This window comes from Cervus elaphus, chromosome 14, assembly GCF_910594005.1.
Source record: "Cervus elaphus chromosome 14, mCerEla1.1, whole genome shotgun sequence".
Classification (NCBI taxonomy): domain Eukaryota; kingdom Metazoa; phylum Chordata; class Mammalia; order Artiodactyla; family Cervidae; genus Cervus; species Cervus elaphus.
In genome coordinates this window covers 31,223,801-31,243,218 of record NC_057828.1, presented here as the reverse complement: position 1 = coordinate 31,243,218, position 19,418 = coordinate 31,223,801, and the positions used below count along the sequence as shown (strand labels likewise).

General features: G+C 38.4%; 1 protein-coding gene and 1 non-coding gene across 3 annotated transcripts in view; one reads left to right on the top strand and one right to left on the bottom strand.

Moving 5' to 3' along the window:
- The first annotated feature begins 1,439 nt into the window (after positions 1-1,439).
- The window catches only part of LIN9 (lin-9 DREAM MuvB core complex component), an 84,703-nt gene continuing 66,724 nt past the window's right edge, over positions 1,440-19,418 (top strand). Inside the window, exons 1-4 of one of the 2 annotated variants that reach the window (XM_043923955.1) lie at positions 1,440-1,658; positions 8,146-8,178; positions 9,795-9,889; positions 11,347-11,451. In XM_043923955.1, coding sequence (XP_043779890.1) covers positions 1,580-1,658; positions 8,146-8,178; positions 9,795-9,889; positions 11,347-11,451 — 312 coding nt within the window. In that variant the 5' untranslated portion in view covers positions 1,440-1,579. The remainder of the gene's footprint in view (positions 1,659-8,145; positions 8,179-9,794; positions 9,890-11,346; positions 11,452-19,418) is intronic. The other variant, XM_043923956.1, reaches the window with a different exon arrangement.
- Positions 9,190-9,262, bottom strand: TRNAG-UCC. Its single transcript has one exon. It is a non-coding gene; the product is annotated as a tRNA-Gly (tRNA).

Here is a 19,418-nt window from a genome sequence, read left to right as displayed (position 1 = left end):
TATTCACCAAGTCATTTATCCTCAAAACAACCCTGCTATTATGAGAAACTGAGGCACAGAGAATTAAGTTAAGAAACAAACTTGCCTGAGACTATACAACTAGCAGCCAGAATCCCAGGCCTTGGGGCTCCTGAGTCCACCCTCTGAAGCTCTAGGGTGGTTGGTACTGATTATCTGCTCTCCTTTGCCTGCCTGCCCCAGCAAGCTTCCTCCTGACTGGTTTCCAGAACTCTCAAGTTGTCACACTCAGTTTCCCACATTTTTATTCTACAACACAAATGGAAACATGCCAGTTCTACATTTTAAAACCCCACCTATCCACTGCTCCATTGCTCCAGTGCTCTTAGCAAGTTCAGCTCCTTAGCCCAGGCTGGCCTGTGTTCTGCTGTCTTCATCTCTACCACCTATCTCCGTCTACCACCTTTTAACTCTTTAGTTCCTGGAATTCATCCATGTTGTATTCACATTCCTTAACTATCTCCCTCCCCAACCCCTCCCCCATATATCCCTGGAAAGAAAGGACTGGCGCTCAATAACATTGTTAGATGAATTGTTGAAAAGCAACAGTGGTTTATTACTGCACAGTTAAAAAGTCTGAAATTGTGAAATCCTTCCCTGGGCTTCTTTCAAAATTGGATGAATTCTCATTCAGTGTTCTCATAACATTTCCATCAGGATACTTCATCATCTTGAAGTGTCACTGTCGAGTTTTGTCTGTATCCTCTCCAAGCCTCCACTTCCTGGTTCTGGAATTCTATCCCAGCTCACTACATGATCTAGTGTAAATGTATCAAAGAGCTGAGCAAAACAGTTCTTCGGCTGCCGACCCAAGTGACTAACTTCACGACCTCTCAAGGTCTCACCTCCAAGCTCCACGCAATTGGAAGGAGTGGCCCTGGCTAGCGAGGGGCTATGGGCACCGCGAGTCCAAGGCAGACAAGCTGTGGGGCTGAGGCGGTCCGAGCCCTCCTCCCCTCCAGCTCTCTGGAGAAGGGAGGGGATGGGAACGCGGCAGAAACGTGGGCTTGGGGAGCCGTGAAAATTTTACTTCGAGTTAAACCCCCTAGGGGAAAACGGCCAAGAACCTGGGGCCTCTCCCCGTGCCAGGCCCACAGGTGATGCCTCCCTTCCCCGCTCCTTAACCGGCCCGGGCCTCCTCCCCACCTTCCCTCCTTTTCCCCACTCGGAATAAACAGCCTGCAGTTCCCGCAGCTGCAGCGAGAGACGCGAAACGCGCGCCGGGAGCGAGCCCCGAAGGAGGAGGGCCGCGCGGGCCGAGAGCGGGCCCGGGCGGGACACAGCAGCTCGCGCCGCTCCCCCCGCGCTCCGGCGCCGGGCCCGGGCAGGGGCGGCGCGAGACGGGCCTGTCCGCGCGGCCTCCCTCCCCTCCCTCCGGCCCGGCCGGGGGCGGGGGTGGAGGGGCGAGACGCGGCCCCACTAGGCTGTATACCCTCCCCTGGCAGGAGCGGGCGGAGCCGGGCCCGCCTCAGCCGGCCGCGGCGGGAGGAACGCCGCGCTGCGCCGCGGGCAGCGAGCTCCGCATTCGAACCTCCCTCGCAAAGACAGTCTCCGCCCCACAATGCACCGCGGCGGGCAGCCTTTGAAAAAGCGGCGCGGCTCGTTCAAGATGGCGGAGCTCGACCAGTTGCCTGATGAGAGTGAGTAGCACCTCAAAGCACCCCCACTCTTCCCGCCTGCCGCTTGCCCCCGGGTTGCATCGGCCGGGATGGGCGGCCGTGCCCTCTGCCGAGCAAGTGGGCTGACTGCCAGCCCCGCCGTGGTCCCCTAGTCCTTCCACCTCGGTGTTGCCGCCGCGTCGCCGCCTTTGTTATGGTGTCTGTGTGTTGCTTTCTGGGGTGTGTGAGCGCCAGGGCCGGAAACCGAAAGCCCAGGGGTCCAGCCCGTGCGAGGCGGAGGCAGTGGCAGCTCCCCTGGCCCTGCTTGGGCCCCGGGCCGCGGTGGGGGAAGAGCGGCCCCCGGTCGCGGGGGCTGTCCTCGCCGCCTGCACCGTTCGCCTGGCGCGGAGAGACGCCTGACGGGGTTATGTAACTCGTTGTCCGGGGCCGAGAAGGTCTTGGGCTGGGGAGGGGGTGGTCACAGCCCTTCTTCTTGCCCGGCTCTCTGATCCTGTCCTGACACAGTTTCTGCCGCTACGGGCACTTGTGATCATCACTGCCCTTCCTTCCCTCCTCCGGTGTGTCCACCCCTAGAAGCGTTTCCGTGTCAAAGGGCTGGCCCCTTCCCCTGGGACCACAGGTGGCTGTGGACCTTTCCAGAGGTAATACAGACGGGGTCCACAAGTGTTCAGGGAGCCCCCATCCGACAGACTTTCTTCTGTGCGTGTGTGTCTTAGGAATCCTGGGGGGACCTTTATGCAGGGATGTGACCATCACACCAGGCACATACAGCACTCTCCCTGACCCCCACCCTGTGCATTGCCTCCCTTAACCGTGTTTATTCATCTGATATTCACTTGTGTTTAGTAAGTAAAAGCACTAATTCGTAGTTTAAGCACAATAGAACTTAATTTTGTAGTTTACAATATTGTATAAAGTATACAGGATAAAGGCAGATATTTTAGTTAATCACAAAAGAGACCCGATTCACACTCACTATTCAGTTTATGTATCCATATTATTTATGAGAGTTTTAGTATAAAGAAAACAAAAGTGATTTAACCATCACTGTTAAAATCTGTCTGTGCAAGACCCTTAAAATGAGAGCTGAAAACTGCCAATTCTGTTTTCCTTGTGTGGTCATATAATCTTAATGTGTTGTAAAGTTGAAATTTCAAGTTGCCAAACCGGCAAAAAGTTGTATTAAGAGAGTTTGTGTTTCAAATTTGCTCTAGACCAGTGCTGAATTCCAATGGAACTTTCTCAGTGATGGAGATTGTTCTGTTTTGCAACATCCAGTAGGGTAGCCACTGGCCATATTGGCTCTTGGAACTCTTCAGAAATGGCTACAGTGACTTTTAAATTTCATTTGATTTTTGTTAATTTAAGTCTGAATAATCACATATGGCTGTTGACTACTGTACTGGACAAGGCACAACCATAGGCCACCAGTGAATATTATTATTTCTTGTATGGAGGATATCTTTGTGATTTAGGATGCTCCTAAATAAAGGTGGGCCTCCACAATGCACTCATCATCTGGAAATCTTTGCTCTCTTTGTGATAATCTTTTATCACCTCTTGGAAGTCCCAGCCACTTGATAACTGTCATTTAGAATGACACACTAGGGTTCAAATTCCAGTTGCACTCTCAGACTGTACAAGGTAGTCATGTATATTGCTTTGTGATGTCGCTGGTACACTAGGGTGTGTGTGGCGTGCACCTTAGCTTGTCCAGTATATGTCTTGTTTAGCTTGACCAGAGCTTATTGAAAGCAGGGATTGCTTTACCTGGTTTGTCACACAGTGCCACAAGTCAGGTATATATGTATATATGCTTAGTTTACATGGGATTGAATGTAGGGTAAGAGGCATGGTTAATGACTGGAGCAGAAGTGATTTCAGTTTGATACTAGAAGTAGCAATATGTTTCTTTGCCAGATGTGGTCAAGGGGGCTAGTTGTAAGTTATCCAATAGTCTGTATAACATTATCAATGAAAAAGCTACTCTTTATTCAGTCCTAATTATGTATCAGGTGCTGTGCAAAACATTGGATACATTTGCTCATTTAATCCTCATTCCAGTTGAGGTAAGTACTCTTAATGAGGTAGTTGAGGCTATCTTCAGCCCAGAACTTTCCAGTGAGCCTCTGTGCTTAACAGCTCCTGCTCATTTCACACATCATCTTAGAGGCCCCTCAGACTTCATGGGTTCAAGATCTACCTCATCATCCTACCCCAGTACAGAGATACTTTCAGTGGTTCTGGTTAAATGAATGGCTCCACTGCAATCAGCTAAAACCTAGACTGAAGTTACCTTCCTTACTCCTCATATTTAAGCTTTTACTAAATCTTGTAACTTTTACCTTTTAAATATCTCTCAGTTTTACCTACTTTTTTACCTTCATCCTCATCCAAGTTGTCACCATCTTTCTGCATTATTCACTTCAGTCTCCCATTAATCCACCACCCCAACCCCCTCCCTTAGCCTACACACAGCCAGAGAGATCCTTTCAAAATATATGTATGTCATCCTATTGCTGAAAACTCTAATGACTACAAGATCCTTTGTGGTCTGGCCATTCCCCATCTCTCCAGCACTATTTTGTACCACTCTCCCTCTCATTCTATCCCTTTGAGCTAAACTGGACCTTTTTCAAGCCATATAATCACTTGGCTTTCTTTTTTGTAGGGCCTTTGCACATGCTATTCTGTCTACCTGGAAGGCTCTTCCTTCCCCTCACTTCCAGTTAACTTCTACTTTATCCTTTAGATCCCATTTAGGCTTCTGTCCTCCCTGACAAATAAATGTTTTCATACCACTGTGTAATTTCTTAGTGGCAGCTGTCACAATTGCAACTTTACATTTGCTACCTTTGGTTAGAAGCCCTACCAGAGAAGGTGCCATTTCTGTTTTTCTTCATGTTTGCAGTTTCATGCTTGACATCTGGTTTCTTTCTCTGCTCTTTTTTCATACCACCCTTCTCCTGCCAATGAGTCCCCAAGCTTAATATTGCCCCCTACCCTTCCTTCGTATTCCAAGTGATCTACCTCAGGGCTTTTTTACTTGCTGTTTCTACCACCCTGACTTGTTGCTTTCACCTCCTGTTCTCTCATGACTAGTGTTTTTCATGAGTTACCTTCTCAGAGAAGCCTTCCCTAACTACCATATATAAAGTTAGTTACTCTCCACACTGCGATCCCCTACTTATTTCCTTTACAGCCAGCTACCACCATTGTTGTCGTCATTTTATGTTCTTGTTTAATGTATGCCTCCTTCTGCTACACTGTAAGCTTCCCTGAGAACAGAGGCTTTGTCTGTCTTTTCCTTCAGTTAACCCTAGTCCCTAGGGCAGGTATTCAGTGAATATATGTTGAATGAATGAACATACCCAGGAAAAGCAGGATTCTAACTTAAGTGAATTCACCTGCCTGTAAAATACTATAACCTAATTCTTTTTTTTTGATCAAAATAATACTATCAATAAACATGGTCTGAAAATTAGTCTTGTGCTATGTACATTTTTCTGTAAGCAGTTTTACATGTACCAACTCATTTAATCTCCCATTTTACGAAAGAAGAGTAAGTAGCACAGAGAGGTTAAGTAACTTGCTTTAGATAACACGAAGTAGCAGAGCCAAGATTCAAACACAGGTAGTCTTCATCTGTGTTCTTAACCTCTGTGCTATACTATCTCTCAAGAAAGAAAGAAGGTTAAAGGTAGTAGGTCAGAATCTGCAAGATGCAGTCCCTGCCTTCATGGAGCAAAAATGATATCCTTACAGCTCACATCTCTTCTTTCAGATCTCTGCTCAGATATTACCTTTCAGAGAAGCTAATCATGAGCACCTTTTATAGAAATAGTCTTCCCTCCACCAGCTCCCACCCATGTTGCTTTATTTTTTTTTACCGGTGGTGCTTATCTTCCCTTGATATGTGTATATGTGTTTATTTCCCCTTGGTAGGATGTAAATTCCCAGGGGAGCATCAGGAGCAGGGACTTCCTCTGTTTTGCATGCTGTCAGTGTCCCCAGTGCCTACAGCAGGGGCCAGGATGCAGTCATACTCTCTGAATGAGTGAATGGTTACTGCTTTTTCTCAGATGAACCTTGTTTTTCTTGGTAACTACATGGATATGTGTTGCTTCCCAGTTGTGTTGTGTTGTTTGATCCTTCTTAGCAAGACATCATGGCCTCTCTCCCCCACGTTTCCCCTTACAGCTTTACTGCCTTTGGTCGTTAAACTTCAGTTTGCCGCGCAGAAGCTGGTTAAGGTGCCCTGTTAGCCATTCTCCACATCTAGGCAAGAGAATAGGGGCAAAGCAAGAGTGGCTTTGATATTGGTGGGTTGTCTGTTCTACAAGCCTCTCGTACTGCCTCGATGAGAAGTCAGTTGAGGTTTGGATACCTGAGATGCATAAAAATGTTTCATAGGCAGAACCATGATACTTTATCTGTTACTTCTCATTTAAAGTCTGCTGTCCATTTGTATGAGTTGTAAATAAATCATTGCTGCTTCTGTCTGATTTTTGTACTGAGTTCATGTTTTTCTATCTTCTACTTTATCCCCTGAGATCATAATTTATTTATTTATTTATTTTTGTGTTTTGTGTAATGTCATAATGGACTGGCTCCTTTTTGATGTTAACAGACATTTATAACAAACCACTTAGAAGTCTGCCTTTTCTCAATATAAGTAAATGGCTAACCTTTCAAATAACATCACTACTGCCTGATCTTACATTATATGTTTTTTAAGCATAAATGGATGTCACAGTAACTGAGGTGAAAAATAGCTGGTTCTAAAATAAAATAAATTTTAAAATGAGGAATGATAAGAAATAATGATTTGACTATAGTAAAAAAAAAGGTATTCAGTTTTTTATTTTTATTTATTTTAAACAGTTTTTCAAATTTAAAAAGGGTGATTTTGCTCACTAATAATTCTGTGAATAATTTCTATTTTGGACCACAGAAAGGTTTTTTCCCTCCCTATTATTTCTTTTATTGAGATATAATTAACATGTAACATTGTATTAGTTTTAGATATGAGTATAATGATTTGATATTTGTATATATTGTAAAAACAATTGCCACAGTAAGTTTAGTTAACACCCATCACCACACAGATAACAATTTTTTTCTTGTGATGAAGACTTTTAAGATCTACTCTTTTAGCAATTTTCAGAAATATAGTACAGTATTGTAAACTTTAGTTACCATGCTGTATATTACATCCCCAGGACTTATTTATCTTATAACTGGAAGTTTGTATCTTTTGACCCCCTTCACCTATTTTGCCTATCCTCCACCCCTGCCTCTGACAACTGCCAATTTGTTCTCTGTATCTCTCAGTTTGGTAGGGTTTTTTTTGTTGTTGTTGTTGTTTATTTATTTATTAAAAAAATTTTTTTTTCCGTTTATTTTTATTAGTTGGAGGCTAATTACTTTACAGTATTGTAGTGGTTTTTGCCATACATTGACATGAATCAGCCATGGATTTACATGTGTTCCCCATCCTGATCCCCCCTCCCTGTTGTTGTTTAAATTAAAAAATTTTTATTACTATTTTTTGGCTATCTGGGTGGATTGTGGGATCTTAGTTCCCTGACCAGGGATTGAACCCCAGCCCTCAGCAGTCAAAGTACAGAGTTCTAACCACTGGACTGCCAGAGAAGTCCCTTTTTTATTTTTTCTAGATGTCCCATATAAGTGAGAGAGATCATACTTTATTATTTTTCAAATGGCTTTATCTTCTTTGCAGTATACATATCTGACTCTGAGATTTTCAATTTAGTGCTCTCCCTCTCTCATAAAAGCTTCTTTGCCTATCAATTTTCTTACAGCTCCTCACCCAAATATCCTATATCCTTTATTTACACTAGAACCTGTAGTCCAGTGTTTCTCAATATGGGCTTGAGAGTTACCTACAACAGAATCCCCTGGAGGCCTTTATTACTCCTTCAGTTCTACATGTAGGAGGAGCTTCCGGGTTATTCTGCTGTTTTAGTTAGTGAATCCCTCCAGCTTTACGCTAGTCCTTCTTGGCTTCTCTGAATGCCCTAGTCAGACTTGTATCTTTTAAGTGTACATACTTGCATTCTAGACTTCCATTCTAGACTGCTATGACAGTCCCTGGATCATTTCCATCTTCTCTTTTCTAAAACTCTATTACCACTTTTGATCTTTGTCTCAATAAATGTCAGTTCCCTTTCTCTTTTCCTTTTCCAGAACCAGCACACTTTTGGTTGAGGATCCAAAATTGCTTCTGTCCCTACTCTTCCTCTTGACTCTCTTTCTATGTTTTTCTGTCTTACAACGTTCACCAGTTCTCATAGTTTCCAACAAAACTCCCAAAGGTCTCCAGTTCTTCCATATGTTGTCTGAGTTCTGGTCAATAGCTTGAACTATTAGTTATTTCTAATTGCACATTCAACTATGACTTCAACATTGCTAAAACTAAGTGGATCACCAAGTTCATTTTCTCTCACTCTGATTATAAAGTAATACTGATTTGTTTTCATTGCAGGCTCTTCAGCAAAAGCACTTGTCAGTTTAAAAGGTAAGAATCAGAGCTTGATTCTTTAGATATGGCATAAACTAGGAATTCAATTCATTAAATTAATTTGGTTATAGTATTTGTCTTTTCTTTCTAAGTTATGATTCACTATAGCTTTTAAATACTGGTTTTCACTGATGATAATTTTAAATTCATATGGGAATTTGGCCCTTGTTTTTCTCCCTCTGGAATTATTGATTAAAGTACTTTGTAACTAAACATTCTGAGCAGTTCTTACTGGATTTAAATAATGTATTAACAACTGGGCTAAGCTGTATTTTGAGGGCTTTCCAGGTGGCTCAGTGGTTTTTTATTTTTAAAGAATTTTGTGAGCTAAGTAATAATGCAAGTCTCTTGAAATAAAACAGTGATAGTGTTATTTTGAGAAAAAGTTAGATTTGTTCCGTGGTCTTGCTATTTCTTTGTATAAGTAGATTAGACCAGTCCTTTTAATATAATTTTGAAATTTTATCTCTTGAGCAAGATTCTACTGGTAAGTACATTTGGAACCAATCTAAATCTTTTCATAGGCTCATTAGTACTTTTTTAGTTTTTAAAGCTACTATGTTGTACCTTGGATGCGTGATGTACCAGATCAAGTCCTTCTGGCTTGAGAACACTTATCTTCCAGGATTACCCTCATTTATTTGTCTAGAAGGATCAACCCCATCTGATCTCTTTTGTACTTATTACAATATATGTCAGAAAAACAACTCCACTATTTTTTTCTTCAAATATTAAAGCCATGTTTCTTTTTAAATATATATAAGGAATATAAAATTTTTATAGGAAAATTAGAAAATGCTATCAGGTAATTAAAAGGAAATAAAAACAAATATCCTGTGTATATTCATCTCAATTTTCTCTCTCTCCAAATAAACATATTTTTATGAAAATTAAACTCACCTTCTTTAATTTCACAATTTTCATGTTTTTTTTTTTGGTTTTTTTTTTTTAAATATTTATTTATTTATTTGACTGCATGAGGTCTTAGTTACAGCACATGGGATCTTGTTCCCTGACCAGGGTTTGAACCCGGGCCCCCTGCATTGGAAGCACAGAGTCTTAGCCACTGAACCACCAGGGAAGTCCCCAATTTTCATGTTTAATATGTTTAATCAGTTGATCAGATTTTTTTCTGGTTGACTACAACTCTGGAGACGTTTCACAGAATTAAGGGAAAAAAATACCACATATGTCATTTTTGGATATTAAGGGTTTTACATATTGAAGCAGAAGACGTTTAGAAATATGCTGTAAGTTCAAAGTTAAAACTTTTCTCATTTTTCCTTGCCTGCTTTCAGTCAGACTCTACTGAGACAGTTCTTGACAAATTAGAATAGAGGAATTATTGAAAACCAAAATGAAATAAGCCACACATGTTTTAATATGAAAATGTAATAGTTTTAAGTAGAATTGGCTTGTCAAATTATTTAGAAAGTTTGACAAGAAAATACAGAAGAGATTTTTTCATTTGTAATAAACAAATTATGGGCAGTATATTTTTTCTGTATTGGTAAATATTTCAGATATATTGCTATTATTAAAAGGCCATATTTATAGTATAAAGTCCTTTGAACTAAACTTAAATAATCATAAATAATAATTATTTATTACAGAGGGAAGCTTATCTAACACATGGAATGAAAAGTACAGTTCTTTACAAAAAACACCTGTTTGGAAAGGCAGGAATACAGGCTCTGCTGTGGAAATGGTAAGGAATTAGTTTTTCTTACTCTTTAGAATATGATAGCTAAATTGTCTGTATTATTATCATGTACACATTCTTATAGCACTATAAAACTTTTTCTAAGGTTTTTCCCCATTTCCAACCACTTGTGTCTTTAAGTGTCATTGAACAGTATTTGGTCATATCTAGATAAATAATCTGTGATGTCTGTTCATCATTAAGCATTTGTAAGTAATTGTTGCTTTAACTAGGCAAACCAAAAAAACTCCTCAACAACCCAAAAATCTTACTTTTAATAGATTTTTAATGATTTAGTAGATTTTTTTAAAATAAAAAAATTGTGTGGGACTCTGGACCCTACAAAAAGATTTCTAGATAAGTGGTGAGATATTGAAATCTTGTGGAGGTCAAGGGTAAATGCATTTAAGTTGGGAAGTAGAGATGAGCACATGATTGGGATAACTAACAATTTTGGGGGCCTTTCCTCCTCCCCTAGCCCCAGGGAATTTTCGGGGTCAGTCAGAGCTGGGTCAGACAGTAGCTGTCTCAGGAGCCTGGGCAGTTGGCCGTACTCTTATCAATCCTGTTGTCATCATTTTCTTCTTCCTCTCTGCCCACGGTCAGGGGAGGAAAGCAGGGTAGAGGGGACTTCCTGTTAGGGCTATGCGTTCTTAAGGCTCTCAGTGGGTTTAATTTCAAGGGTCCATACCTCTAGTGTCATTTCAGTTGGATGCTTCCCATATGTTGCTATCCCACTTCCCCTGCTTCAGTTCAAAGTAGGCGTGGAACTGTCTTGAATGATAAGAGAAGGATTTGAAAAGGGTGTGGGTGTTATGGGGATATTATTTCTGGTGTTCTCTATTAATAAAGGCTCTGAACCTAGGATGGACTGTAAGTTTTTTCATATTACAGATGCTTAAGTGTGTAATGTATTTTGGATACTTAAAAGTTTTCAGTTCGTATGTACTTATCAAGCGTCTGTTATTATCTCATATTTTTATTAAATGGAAATTTGTCAACAATTTTTCATAGCAGATCTAGTATAATATTATATACCTTTAGATTTACTCTCTAAAATGAGTAAATGCACTCTCAAAGTCTAGTTAATTTGTCCCAATCCAGTCCTACACAGCAGACACATCCTGTGAAACACCCAGTTGGTTGGTATTAATCCAAGCACCAACATAATGAGAACTGGAATTTCCGGAACTTAATTTTCAAGACTACCAGCATACTATATGAAGACTTGGGTTCTAGTTTTAATTATCAGCTGGGTGTTTCATTTTTAAACAAATTGCATAAATATGTATATTTCTACTTTATAAAATCTAAGATTATTTGTATGCTTTGTATTTTCTGTTCTTCATTCTTCAGTACTGATGATAATTCAGCTAGCAGTATTTTCTAAGTGTAGAATTGTGCTTTGGAACAAAAATTAGATATGTTTGGTCTTTTCATTAAATAAAAAATTTCTATCATAGCCTTTCAGAAATTCAAAACGAAGTCGGCTCTTTTCTGATGAAGATGACAGACAAATAAATACAAGGTCACCTAAAAGAAACCAGAGGGTAGCAATGGTTCCACAGGTATGTGTGTGCTAAAATTTTGTTTCATTGAAAGGAAATGAGCAATCACTCAGCATAATAAAGTTTGTATTTATCATTCTATCACATTTTGAGTGACAAGTTCTTTTCTTTAAATCATTACTTCAGCTCAGCTCTGTTTCAGTTACCTGAAAGGGGGCATTATTTTATTGATGAACTTTAAACCAGAGTAGAAAGCCAATCCTCAGTCTTACAAATGCACACTCTTTTTTTTTGAGGGGCAGGGGGCTCTGCCCCACAACATGCAGGGTCTTAGTTCCCTGACCAGGGATCTAACCTGTGCCCCCTGCAGTGGAAGTGCAGAATCCTAAGCACTGGACCGCCAGGGAAGTCCCATGTACACTCCTTTTAAGCATGGAGATAGTGGACATTAAACAAATGAATTTGGCAAATTGGGATCAACTTGGCATTTTGCATAGAATTCAGAGGGGAAAAATCATTTTACTTTATCACTAAGGGAAGTATGTTGAAGACTTTCTTTATCCAGAAGAGGAAAATGTATAGTGAAAAATCGTATTTCCTTTTTCATTTTTGACATCTTTTTTCTTTTTAAAAAGTGATAGTAGACATATAAGAGTTAAAAGAATGAATGAAAATTAGAAAAGGAAATATTAACTTTAAAAATAAAGTAATTTTCTTCTGTGAAACTTAAAATTTTTGATAAAGTTATTCCCTACTTTCATTTTTTTTCAAAAGTGTTTTAAGATTTTCTAGTAGGATATATTATAGTAGAGATAATTTTCTTAACCAAAGATTTGGCATCAAATAAATTAGAAGTATTACCAGCAATACGCCCTACCAAAAAAAATCCAAAGTTTTTACATACCTTTATGGTCATTTCAAATAGTAAAATATATTGTTCTCTATAAAATGAACAAAAATTATGAATTCTTTTTTAACATCAAGGACAAGTGTGCGTCCGCATCTAAATTTCAACTTAAAAATTTGAACAATTGAAACTAATACACAACATGCATAGCCTGGCTCAGTAGATGTTGGTACAGGTTGAATGAACTTTGCAGGAGCTATCATTTTGGGGAAAAAAGATAATGTTTCTTTATCATCTAGAGAATTCCATGTAAACAGCAGGGGCAATAATCAGTGGCCTTGAGAATAAAATAGTGTAGTTTAACTTCTTTACCACCCTGCTGTATAGTACTTATTAGTATTATTATGGACATTGCTGTGGTTTTTAACCTTTGTAATACGTCAAAATTCCTGCTGCTTTTTACCTTGTTAAGAGTTATTTTTATTTTTTATCAAAACTATGCACTATGTATAGTTTTGAAATAAAAGGCTTATAACAACAACAAAAAAGAATAGTCAACAACTATTTTTGTATTGACTTTGATTTTTATATATTTAAAAAATTTTTGGCCACACCATGTGGCATGTGGGATCTTAGTTCTCTGACCAGGGATTAAATCCATGCACCTGCATTGGAAGTTTAGCATCTTAACTTACTGTGATCTTGGGTGGCCTCGGCCTGCAGAAGCTTGAAGTGAGGCTTTGGTTTTCTAGCCAGAGATTGAGGGTGGCTAGCACTGGTGAGAGCACTGAATACTGACTAGTAGACCAGTGGTCAGTGACAAGGGCCCTGGCCATTCAGCTTTGCAGAAAAAGAATTCCAACAAAGATAGAAAATAGTGAAGCAAGTAAAGTATTTATTAGGAGGATTAAAAAAGTACAGTGGATAGACACAGGGGCAGACTCAGAGAGAGAGAATCATCCCCTCACAGCAGTTTGAATCACTTACCTGGGGCTTTTCTTCCTGTCTTCCTCTGGCCAGTCATTTTGATTTGCCTGGTTCAGAGTCCATATCTGGTATATTACAGGATTCTCCCCAGTGTGCGCACGTATCTCTCAGCCAAGATGGATTCTACCAAAGAGACATATGGGTAGAGTATCAGTTAGCACCACTCTGCTTTTGACCTCCAAGGAGCCTTTCTGCACATATGTGGTCAGGGAGATCTCCTGACTTCGAGAATGAGAAATATGTGGTCTGGGCAGGGTCCAGTCTCCTCTCTTAATTGTTTTGCTATTCTTGTCTTGGAGTTTCTGTCCACAGGGGATGAATCTCCTATCGCTTTACCCTGGGTGGGAGCCCGATCTACCTCCTGCCTCAACTGGACTGCCAGGGAAGTCCCCTGTGTTGACCTTGGAAGAGCTGTATTATTAGGATAATTTGGATATTTTAATTCTACTTAGATTTTTTTAAATTTCCAAACATATGGAGTTTAAAAAAAATTGTTTTTTAAATCACTCTTCAGCTGTTTATTAGGAAAAATTTCAAACATACAGAGAACTCTGGTCTTTGTGACTGTGAAACCATCCTCCCCCAAGTCTATCCAAAGCCCTCCTCCCCGGGCACATTTCATTCCTTCTGGGACTGTTTTACAAAGACCTTTCAACTTCTGAGCAATACAGAACGAATATAACATAGGACAGATATGATATGAGACTTATTCAAATATGTGAAAAAATTTTATATCCTCTGAGTTTTCTCTTTTCTAGTCTTACATGCCTAGTTCTTTCAGTCTTCATTTATATGATATGTCTTATTTCCTTACCCTCCTAATCACAGCCTCTAATCTGTTGTATTCTTTTTGTTTAAAGAGCACCACTCAGAGCTGAAAGATTACTAAAATCCAATTTTTACTGAGTCCTTAGTATGTTCCAGATCCTGTTCTAAGCACTTCTTGTGTAATACTTAGATTTAATCTTCAAATTCCCCATGAGTTAGGTTACTTATTTCACATTTTTCAGATGAGAAAGCAGACACAGAGAAGTTATCTTGTTCAAGATCATAAAGCTGGGAAGTGAAAGCTGATACTGAATGGCAGACAGCCTGTCTTCAGAGCCTTTCTTTTTTTGTTGTAGCTTTATTGAGATGTAATTAAGAAAGCAGACAATTCAGTATGCTTTAAATATATGCATAGACGTGTGCAACAGTTACCACAGCCAATTTAAGACATTTTGATCATCTCAAAAAAAGAAAAAGCAGTAGTAGTCACTCCATTTTCCATTTATTGAATAAACCCTTAGAAGTGTAATTGCTGCAAGGGTCTTTACACTTAAACTTTGGAAGATACTACCTAATAATCTATTTATAAAAGTTGTAATAACTTGTATTTCCACTAACAAATTGACTGTATTTCTTCATACTCAACAGAGGGATCTTCAATAGTTTTATGTCCAATGAGCCACCAATACCCTGTTTTAAAATCTGGGTCAATAACTCAAAAGAAATAAGAATAGCACTCTTTCTGATAGTAATATTTTATAATAATTTGGTTATTATTTATGCTAAATGACTCATATAATTTTTTTTTTTGGTACATTAAAAAGTCAACTTTCTAAGTACCACATGGTATCCTGAATTGGATTCTGGGCCAGAAAAAGGACATTAATGGAAAAACTGAAAAAATCCAAATAAAGTCTGTGGTTTAGTTAATAGTATTATACCAGTGTTAATTTCTTAGTTTTGACAAACCATGGTTATATAAGATGTTAACATTAGGGAAAGCTGGATGAAGGGCATATGGGAACTCTGTACTGTCTTTGCAACTTTTCTATAAATCTACAGTCTTTCCAAAATAAACTTTTATATTTAGAAATAGTTAATTTTAACCTTCATCTACCCTTCAGATCTGCTTCCCTCTTCCATTGGTAACCAACCACTTTTAGACCTCTTTAATACTTCTAAACCTTTCTATATGTATTCATAGAAAATATATAGTATTGTTTTGTGTATGTAGTTTAAAAATTACATTTGTAGTAGTATTTTCATGATATTGTATCAGTCATCATTCTGTAATTTATTTTTTCACTCAAAAGTCTGTTTTTTTGTTTTTGTTTTGTCTTGTGGCTTGTGGAGATCTTAGTTCCCTGACCAGGGATTGAAGGTAGGCCCCCTGCAGTGGAATCAAAAGTTTGTTTTTGAGATCTGGCCATGCTGACTGATTTAGTTAGACAGGCTTTGGTGTTTCATTTCTTTTTGCTGTTTTGTAGTATTCAACCTTATACCATAATTTATTTATAAATTCTCTATTTATGGGCATTCAAGTGGTTTCTGAGTTTTCACTGTTATACACAATGCTGTGGTGAACATCCCAAGCATGTTTGTATAAATTTGCAAGTGTTTTCTAGGACAGATGCCTAAAATGTGGAATTGCTGATCACAGGATATGCACATTTAAAGTTTTTAAAGTAGTGCCAGATTATTCTCCAAAGAAATTGTACTGGCTTATACTTTCAGCCAATAATATATCACAGTACCTATTGTCTAATGCTTGTCAATCCAGTATATAACCAAACAGCTAGATTTTTGCTAATCTCATAACAGCATCTCATTTGTTTTTAGTTAGTATGTCATCTATGAGTGATGGTGAGATACTTTTCATATACATTTATAAACTTTCTTTCCTTTGTTCTAAACTTTCTATTTTTTTTTTTAATTTTTAATTTTATTTATTTTTTTCTGTGTTGGGTCTTTGTTGCTGCACATTGGCTTTCTCTAGTTGCAGCAAGTAGGGCCTACTCCTTGTTGTAGTATGTGGGCTTCTCATTGCAGTGGCTTCTGTTGTTGCAGAATACAGGTTCTAGAGTGTGGACTCAGTAGTTGTAGCTCATGGGCTTAGTTGCTGGACCAGGGATCAAACCTGTGTCTCCTACATTGGCAGGTGGATTCTTATCCGCTATAACACCAGGGAGTCTTTCTCCCATTTTTAAAAATTAAATTGTTGGTCATTTCTGATTAATTTGTAAGAACTTTGTATATATTAAGTATATTAGTCCTTTGGCTATTTATATTATAATTTTTTTCAGAGTTTGTACAGTAGTTTGTCTTTTGCTTTATTTCTGTGTTTTTCACCATAGAGGACTGAAAAAGATTCTATAGGTCAAATATACCTGTTTCCTTTTAATGAGTTTTTGATTGTATGATCAGAAAAACCTTCCCTAGTCTAAAATGTATAGTTTTAGAGTTCTCTATTTCTTATTTCATTTTTTAAAAAAATGTTTAAATCTTCAACTGTCTGAAATTTATTTTGGAGTAAGAAATGAGGTAAGACTGCAACCAGATTTTTTTCCCAGAGGACTGTTTAGTTGTCCTGGTAACATTTACTGAATAATCCATCTTTTTTACATTGGTTTATAATGCTACTGCATGACAAGCTAAATTCTGTATATATTTGGGTTTATTTCTAGACTTCCTATCTCTTTATATCTAGTATATCTCTATGTGCTAGTATCAAATTATTTTAATGTGTCTTTATATTATGTTTTGGAGAAGGAAATGGCAACCCACTCCAGTATTCTTGCCTGGAGAATCCCATGGACAGGGGAGCCTGGTGGGCTGCTGTCTTCATGGGGTCGCACAGAGTCGGACACAACTGAAGCAACTTAGCATATATTATGTTTTAGCTGCTGATATAACATTACTTATTCTTTTTTAAGATTTTCCTGAGTATTCTTTCACATTTATTTTCCCAAATGAACTTTAGAATCAACTTGACTAGGAAAAAGAGTCTGTTGGGATTTTCATTGATATTGCAGTAGTATTATAAATTAATTTGGGGAATATGACATGTAACATTGGGATTACCCTTCCGAGAACTGGTTGTAGTTCCACTTATTCAAGCCTTTTTGTCCCTTTTTTGTTGTCGTTTAGTTGCTAGGTCATGTTCGACTCCATGTACTGCAGCACAGCAGGCTTCCCTGTCCTTTGCTATCTCCCAGAGTTTGCTCAAACTCATGTCCGTTGAATGAGTGATGCCATCCAACCATCTCATCCTCTGTCGCCCCTTTCACCTTCTCCTGCCTTCAGTCTTTCCCAGCATCAGGGTCTTTTCCAAGGAGTCAGTTCTTCACGTCAGGTGGCCAAAGTATTGGACTTTTCAGCTTTAGCATCAGTCCTTCCAATGAAGATGCAGTACTGATTTCCTTTCAGATTGACTGGTTTGATCTCCTTGCAGTCCAAGGGATTCTCAAGAGTCTTCTCCAACACCACAATTCAAAGGCATCAATTCTTCGGTGCTCAGCTTTCTTTATGGTCCAACTCTCACATCCATACATGACTCCTGCAAAAACCATAGTTTTGACTAGACAGACCTTTGTTGGCAAAGTAACATCTCTGCTTTTTAATACACTGTCTAGGTTGGTCATAGTTTTTCTTCCAAGGAGCAAGCGTCTTTTAGTTTCATGGCTGCAGTCACCATCCACAGTGATTTTGGAGCTTTAGAAAATAAAATCTGCCACTGTTTCCATTTTTTCCCCATCTGTTTGCCATGAAGTGATGGAACTGGATGCCATGATCTTAGTTTTTTGAATGTTTGGTTTTTAAACCAGCTTTTTCCACTCTCCTCATCTTCATCAAGAGGCTCTTTAGTTCTTCTTCACCTTCTGCCATTAGGTTGGTGTCATCTGCCTCTATGTGGTTGTTGATATTTCTCCTGGCAGTCTTGATTCCAGACTAAGTTTCTTTTCCATGTCAATCTTGCACATTTCTTAAGTGTATTCCTAGGTGTTTAATGCTTTGTTCTCACCATTGTTGCTGTAATAAACAATATATTTCTTGTTTTATTGTCTAATCTGTTTTCATTTATATAGAGAGATGATAATATCTTTTAAAAATAGAGAATTTTGGATAACAGCTTTGTTTTCTCCTACTTTATTAAATTTTTATTCTTATTAAGTTCTTAAAGTTGATTTTTTTGAGTTTTCTGGGGAAGTCATGTTACCTGCAAATTTACAGTTTTATTCCTTTTCTTCAATTGGCTAATTCTACCATCAAAACAATGTCAAAATAGTATAATCAACATCTTTATCATATTCCTCACTTTAATGAGAAATGTTCAGAATTTTAATGTTGAATATGATCCTGACTTTTGGATTGGGTTGGGGAGAAATGTGTTAATTTATTTATTTTTGGCTGTGCTAGATCTTCCTTGATGCATGGGCTTTTCTTTAGTTGTGTAGAGCAGGGGCTGCTCTCGTTGCCGTGCACAAGCTTCTCATTGCAGTAGCTTTTGTTGCGGAGCACGGGCTCCAGAGCACACGAGCATCAGTAATTGTGGCCCTCTAGTTGCGATTCGTGGGCTCTGGAGCACAGGCACAATGGTTGTAGCACGTGGGTTTATTTGCTCTGTGGCATGGATCTTCCCAGATCAGGGATCGAACTCATGTCTCCCGAATTGAAGGTGTATTCTTTACCACTGAGCCACCAGGGAAGCCCAAGAAATGTGTTTTGAAGGTTAAGAAAGTATTCATTTATTTTTATTTTCTTGGTCAGTATAACTAAAGGCTTATTAATTTTGTTGATTTTTTCCTTCAGTTTTTTATTTTATTGATTTTTCTTCTATTGGTTTTCTGTTTTTTATTTCTATTATTTTTGCTCTGATTTTTATTATTTTTTTCCTCTAGTTGCTTTGAGTTTTCTTTGTTCTCTTTTTTCTCATTTCTTAAGATGGAAGGATAGATCATATTTGAAACTTTTCTTTTTTTCCTAGTACAAGCATTTACCCAATGAATTAAATGTTTCTTTCAGGTACTGCTTTAGCTGTATCACTTAACTTTTGGCATATTGTGTTTTTTTAGTCATTTTGCCTATCTTTATTCCATTAAGAGTTTTTTTAGTAGGTATTGGATTTTATCAAGTGTTTTAGCATCAGTGGAAGTGATCATATGATTTTCATTATTTCATTTATTAATAATGGCACATTATACTAATAGTTTTCTAATACTGGCTCTTTCTTGTATTCTTGACATGAATTTCATGTGGTTGTGTGGTATTTTTTTGATGTTCTGATGATGTTTTTTAAGCTTTTGTAAAAATGAAATATAATTGATATATTACCTTTAGGTATACAATGTAATGATTTCACTATTTGTGTATATTGTGAAATGATCATCATAGTAAGTCTAGTCTAGTTAACATCCATCCCCATAGT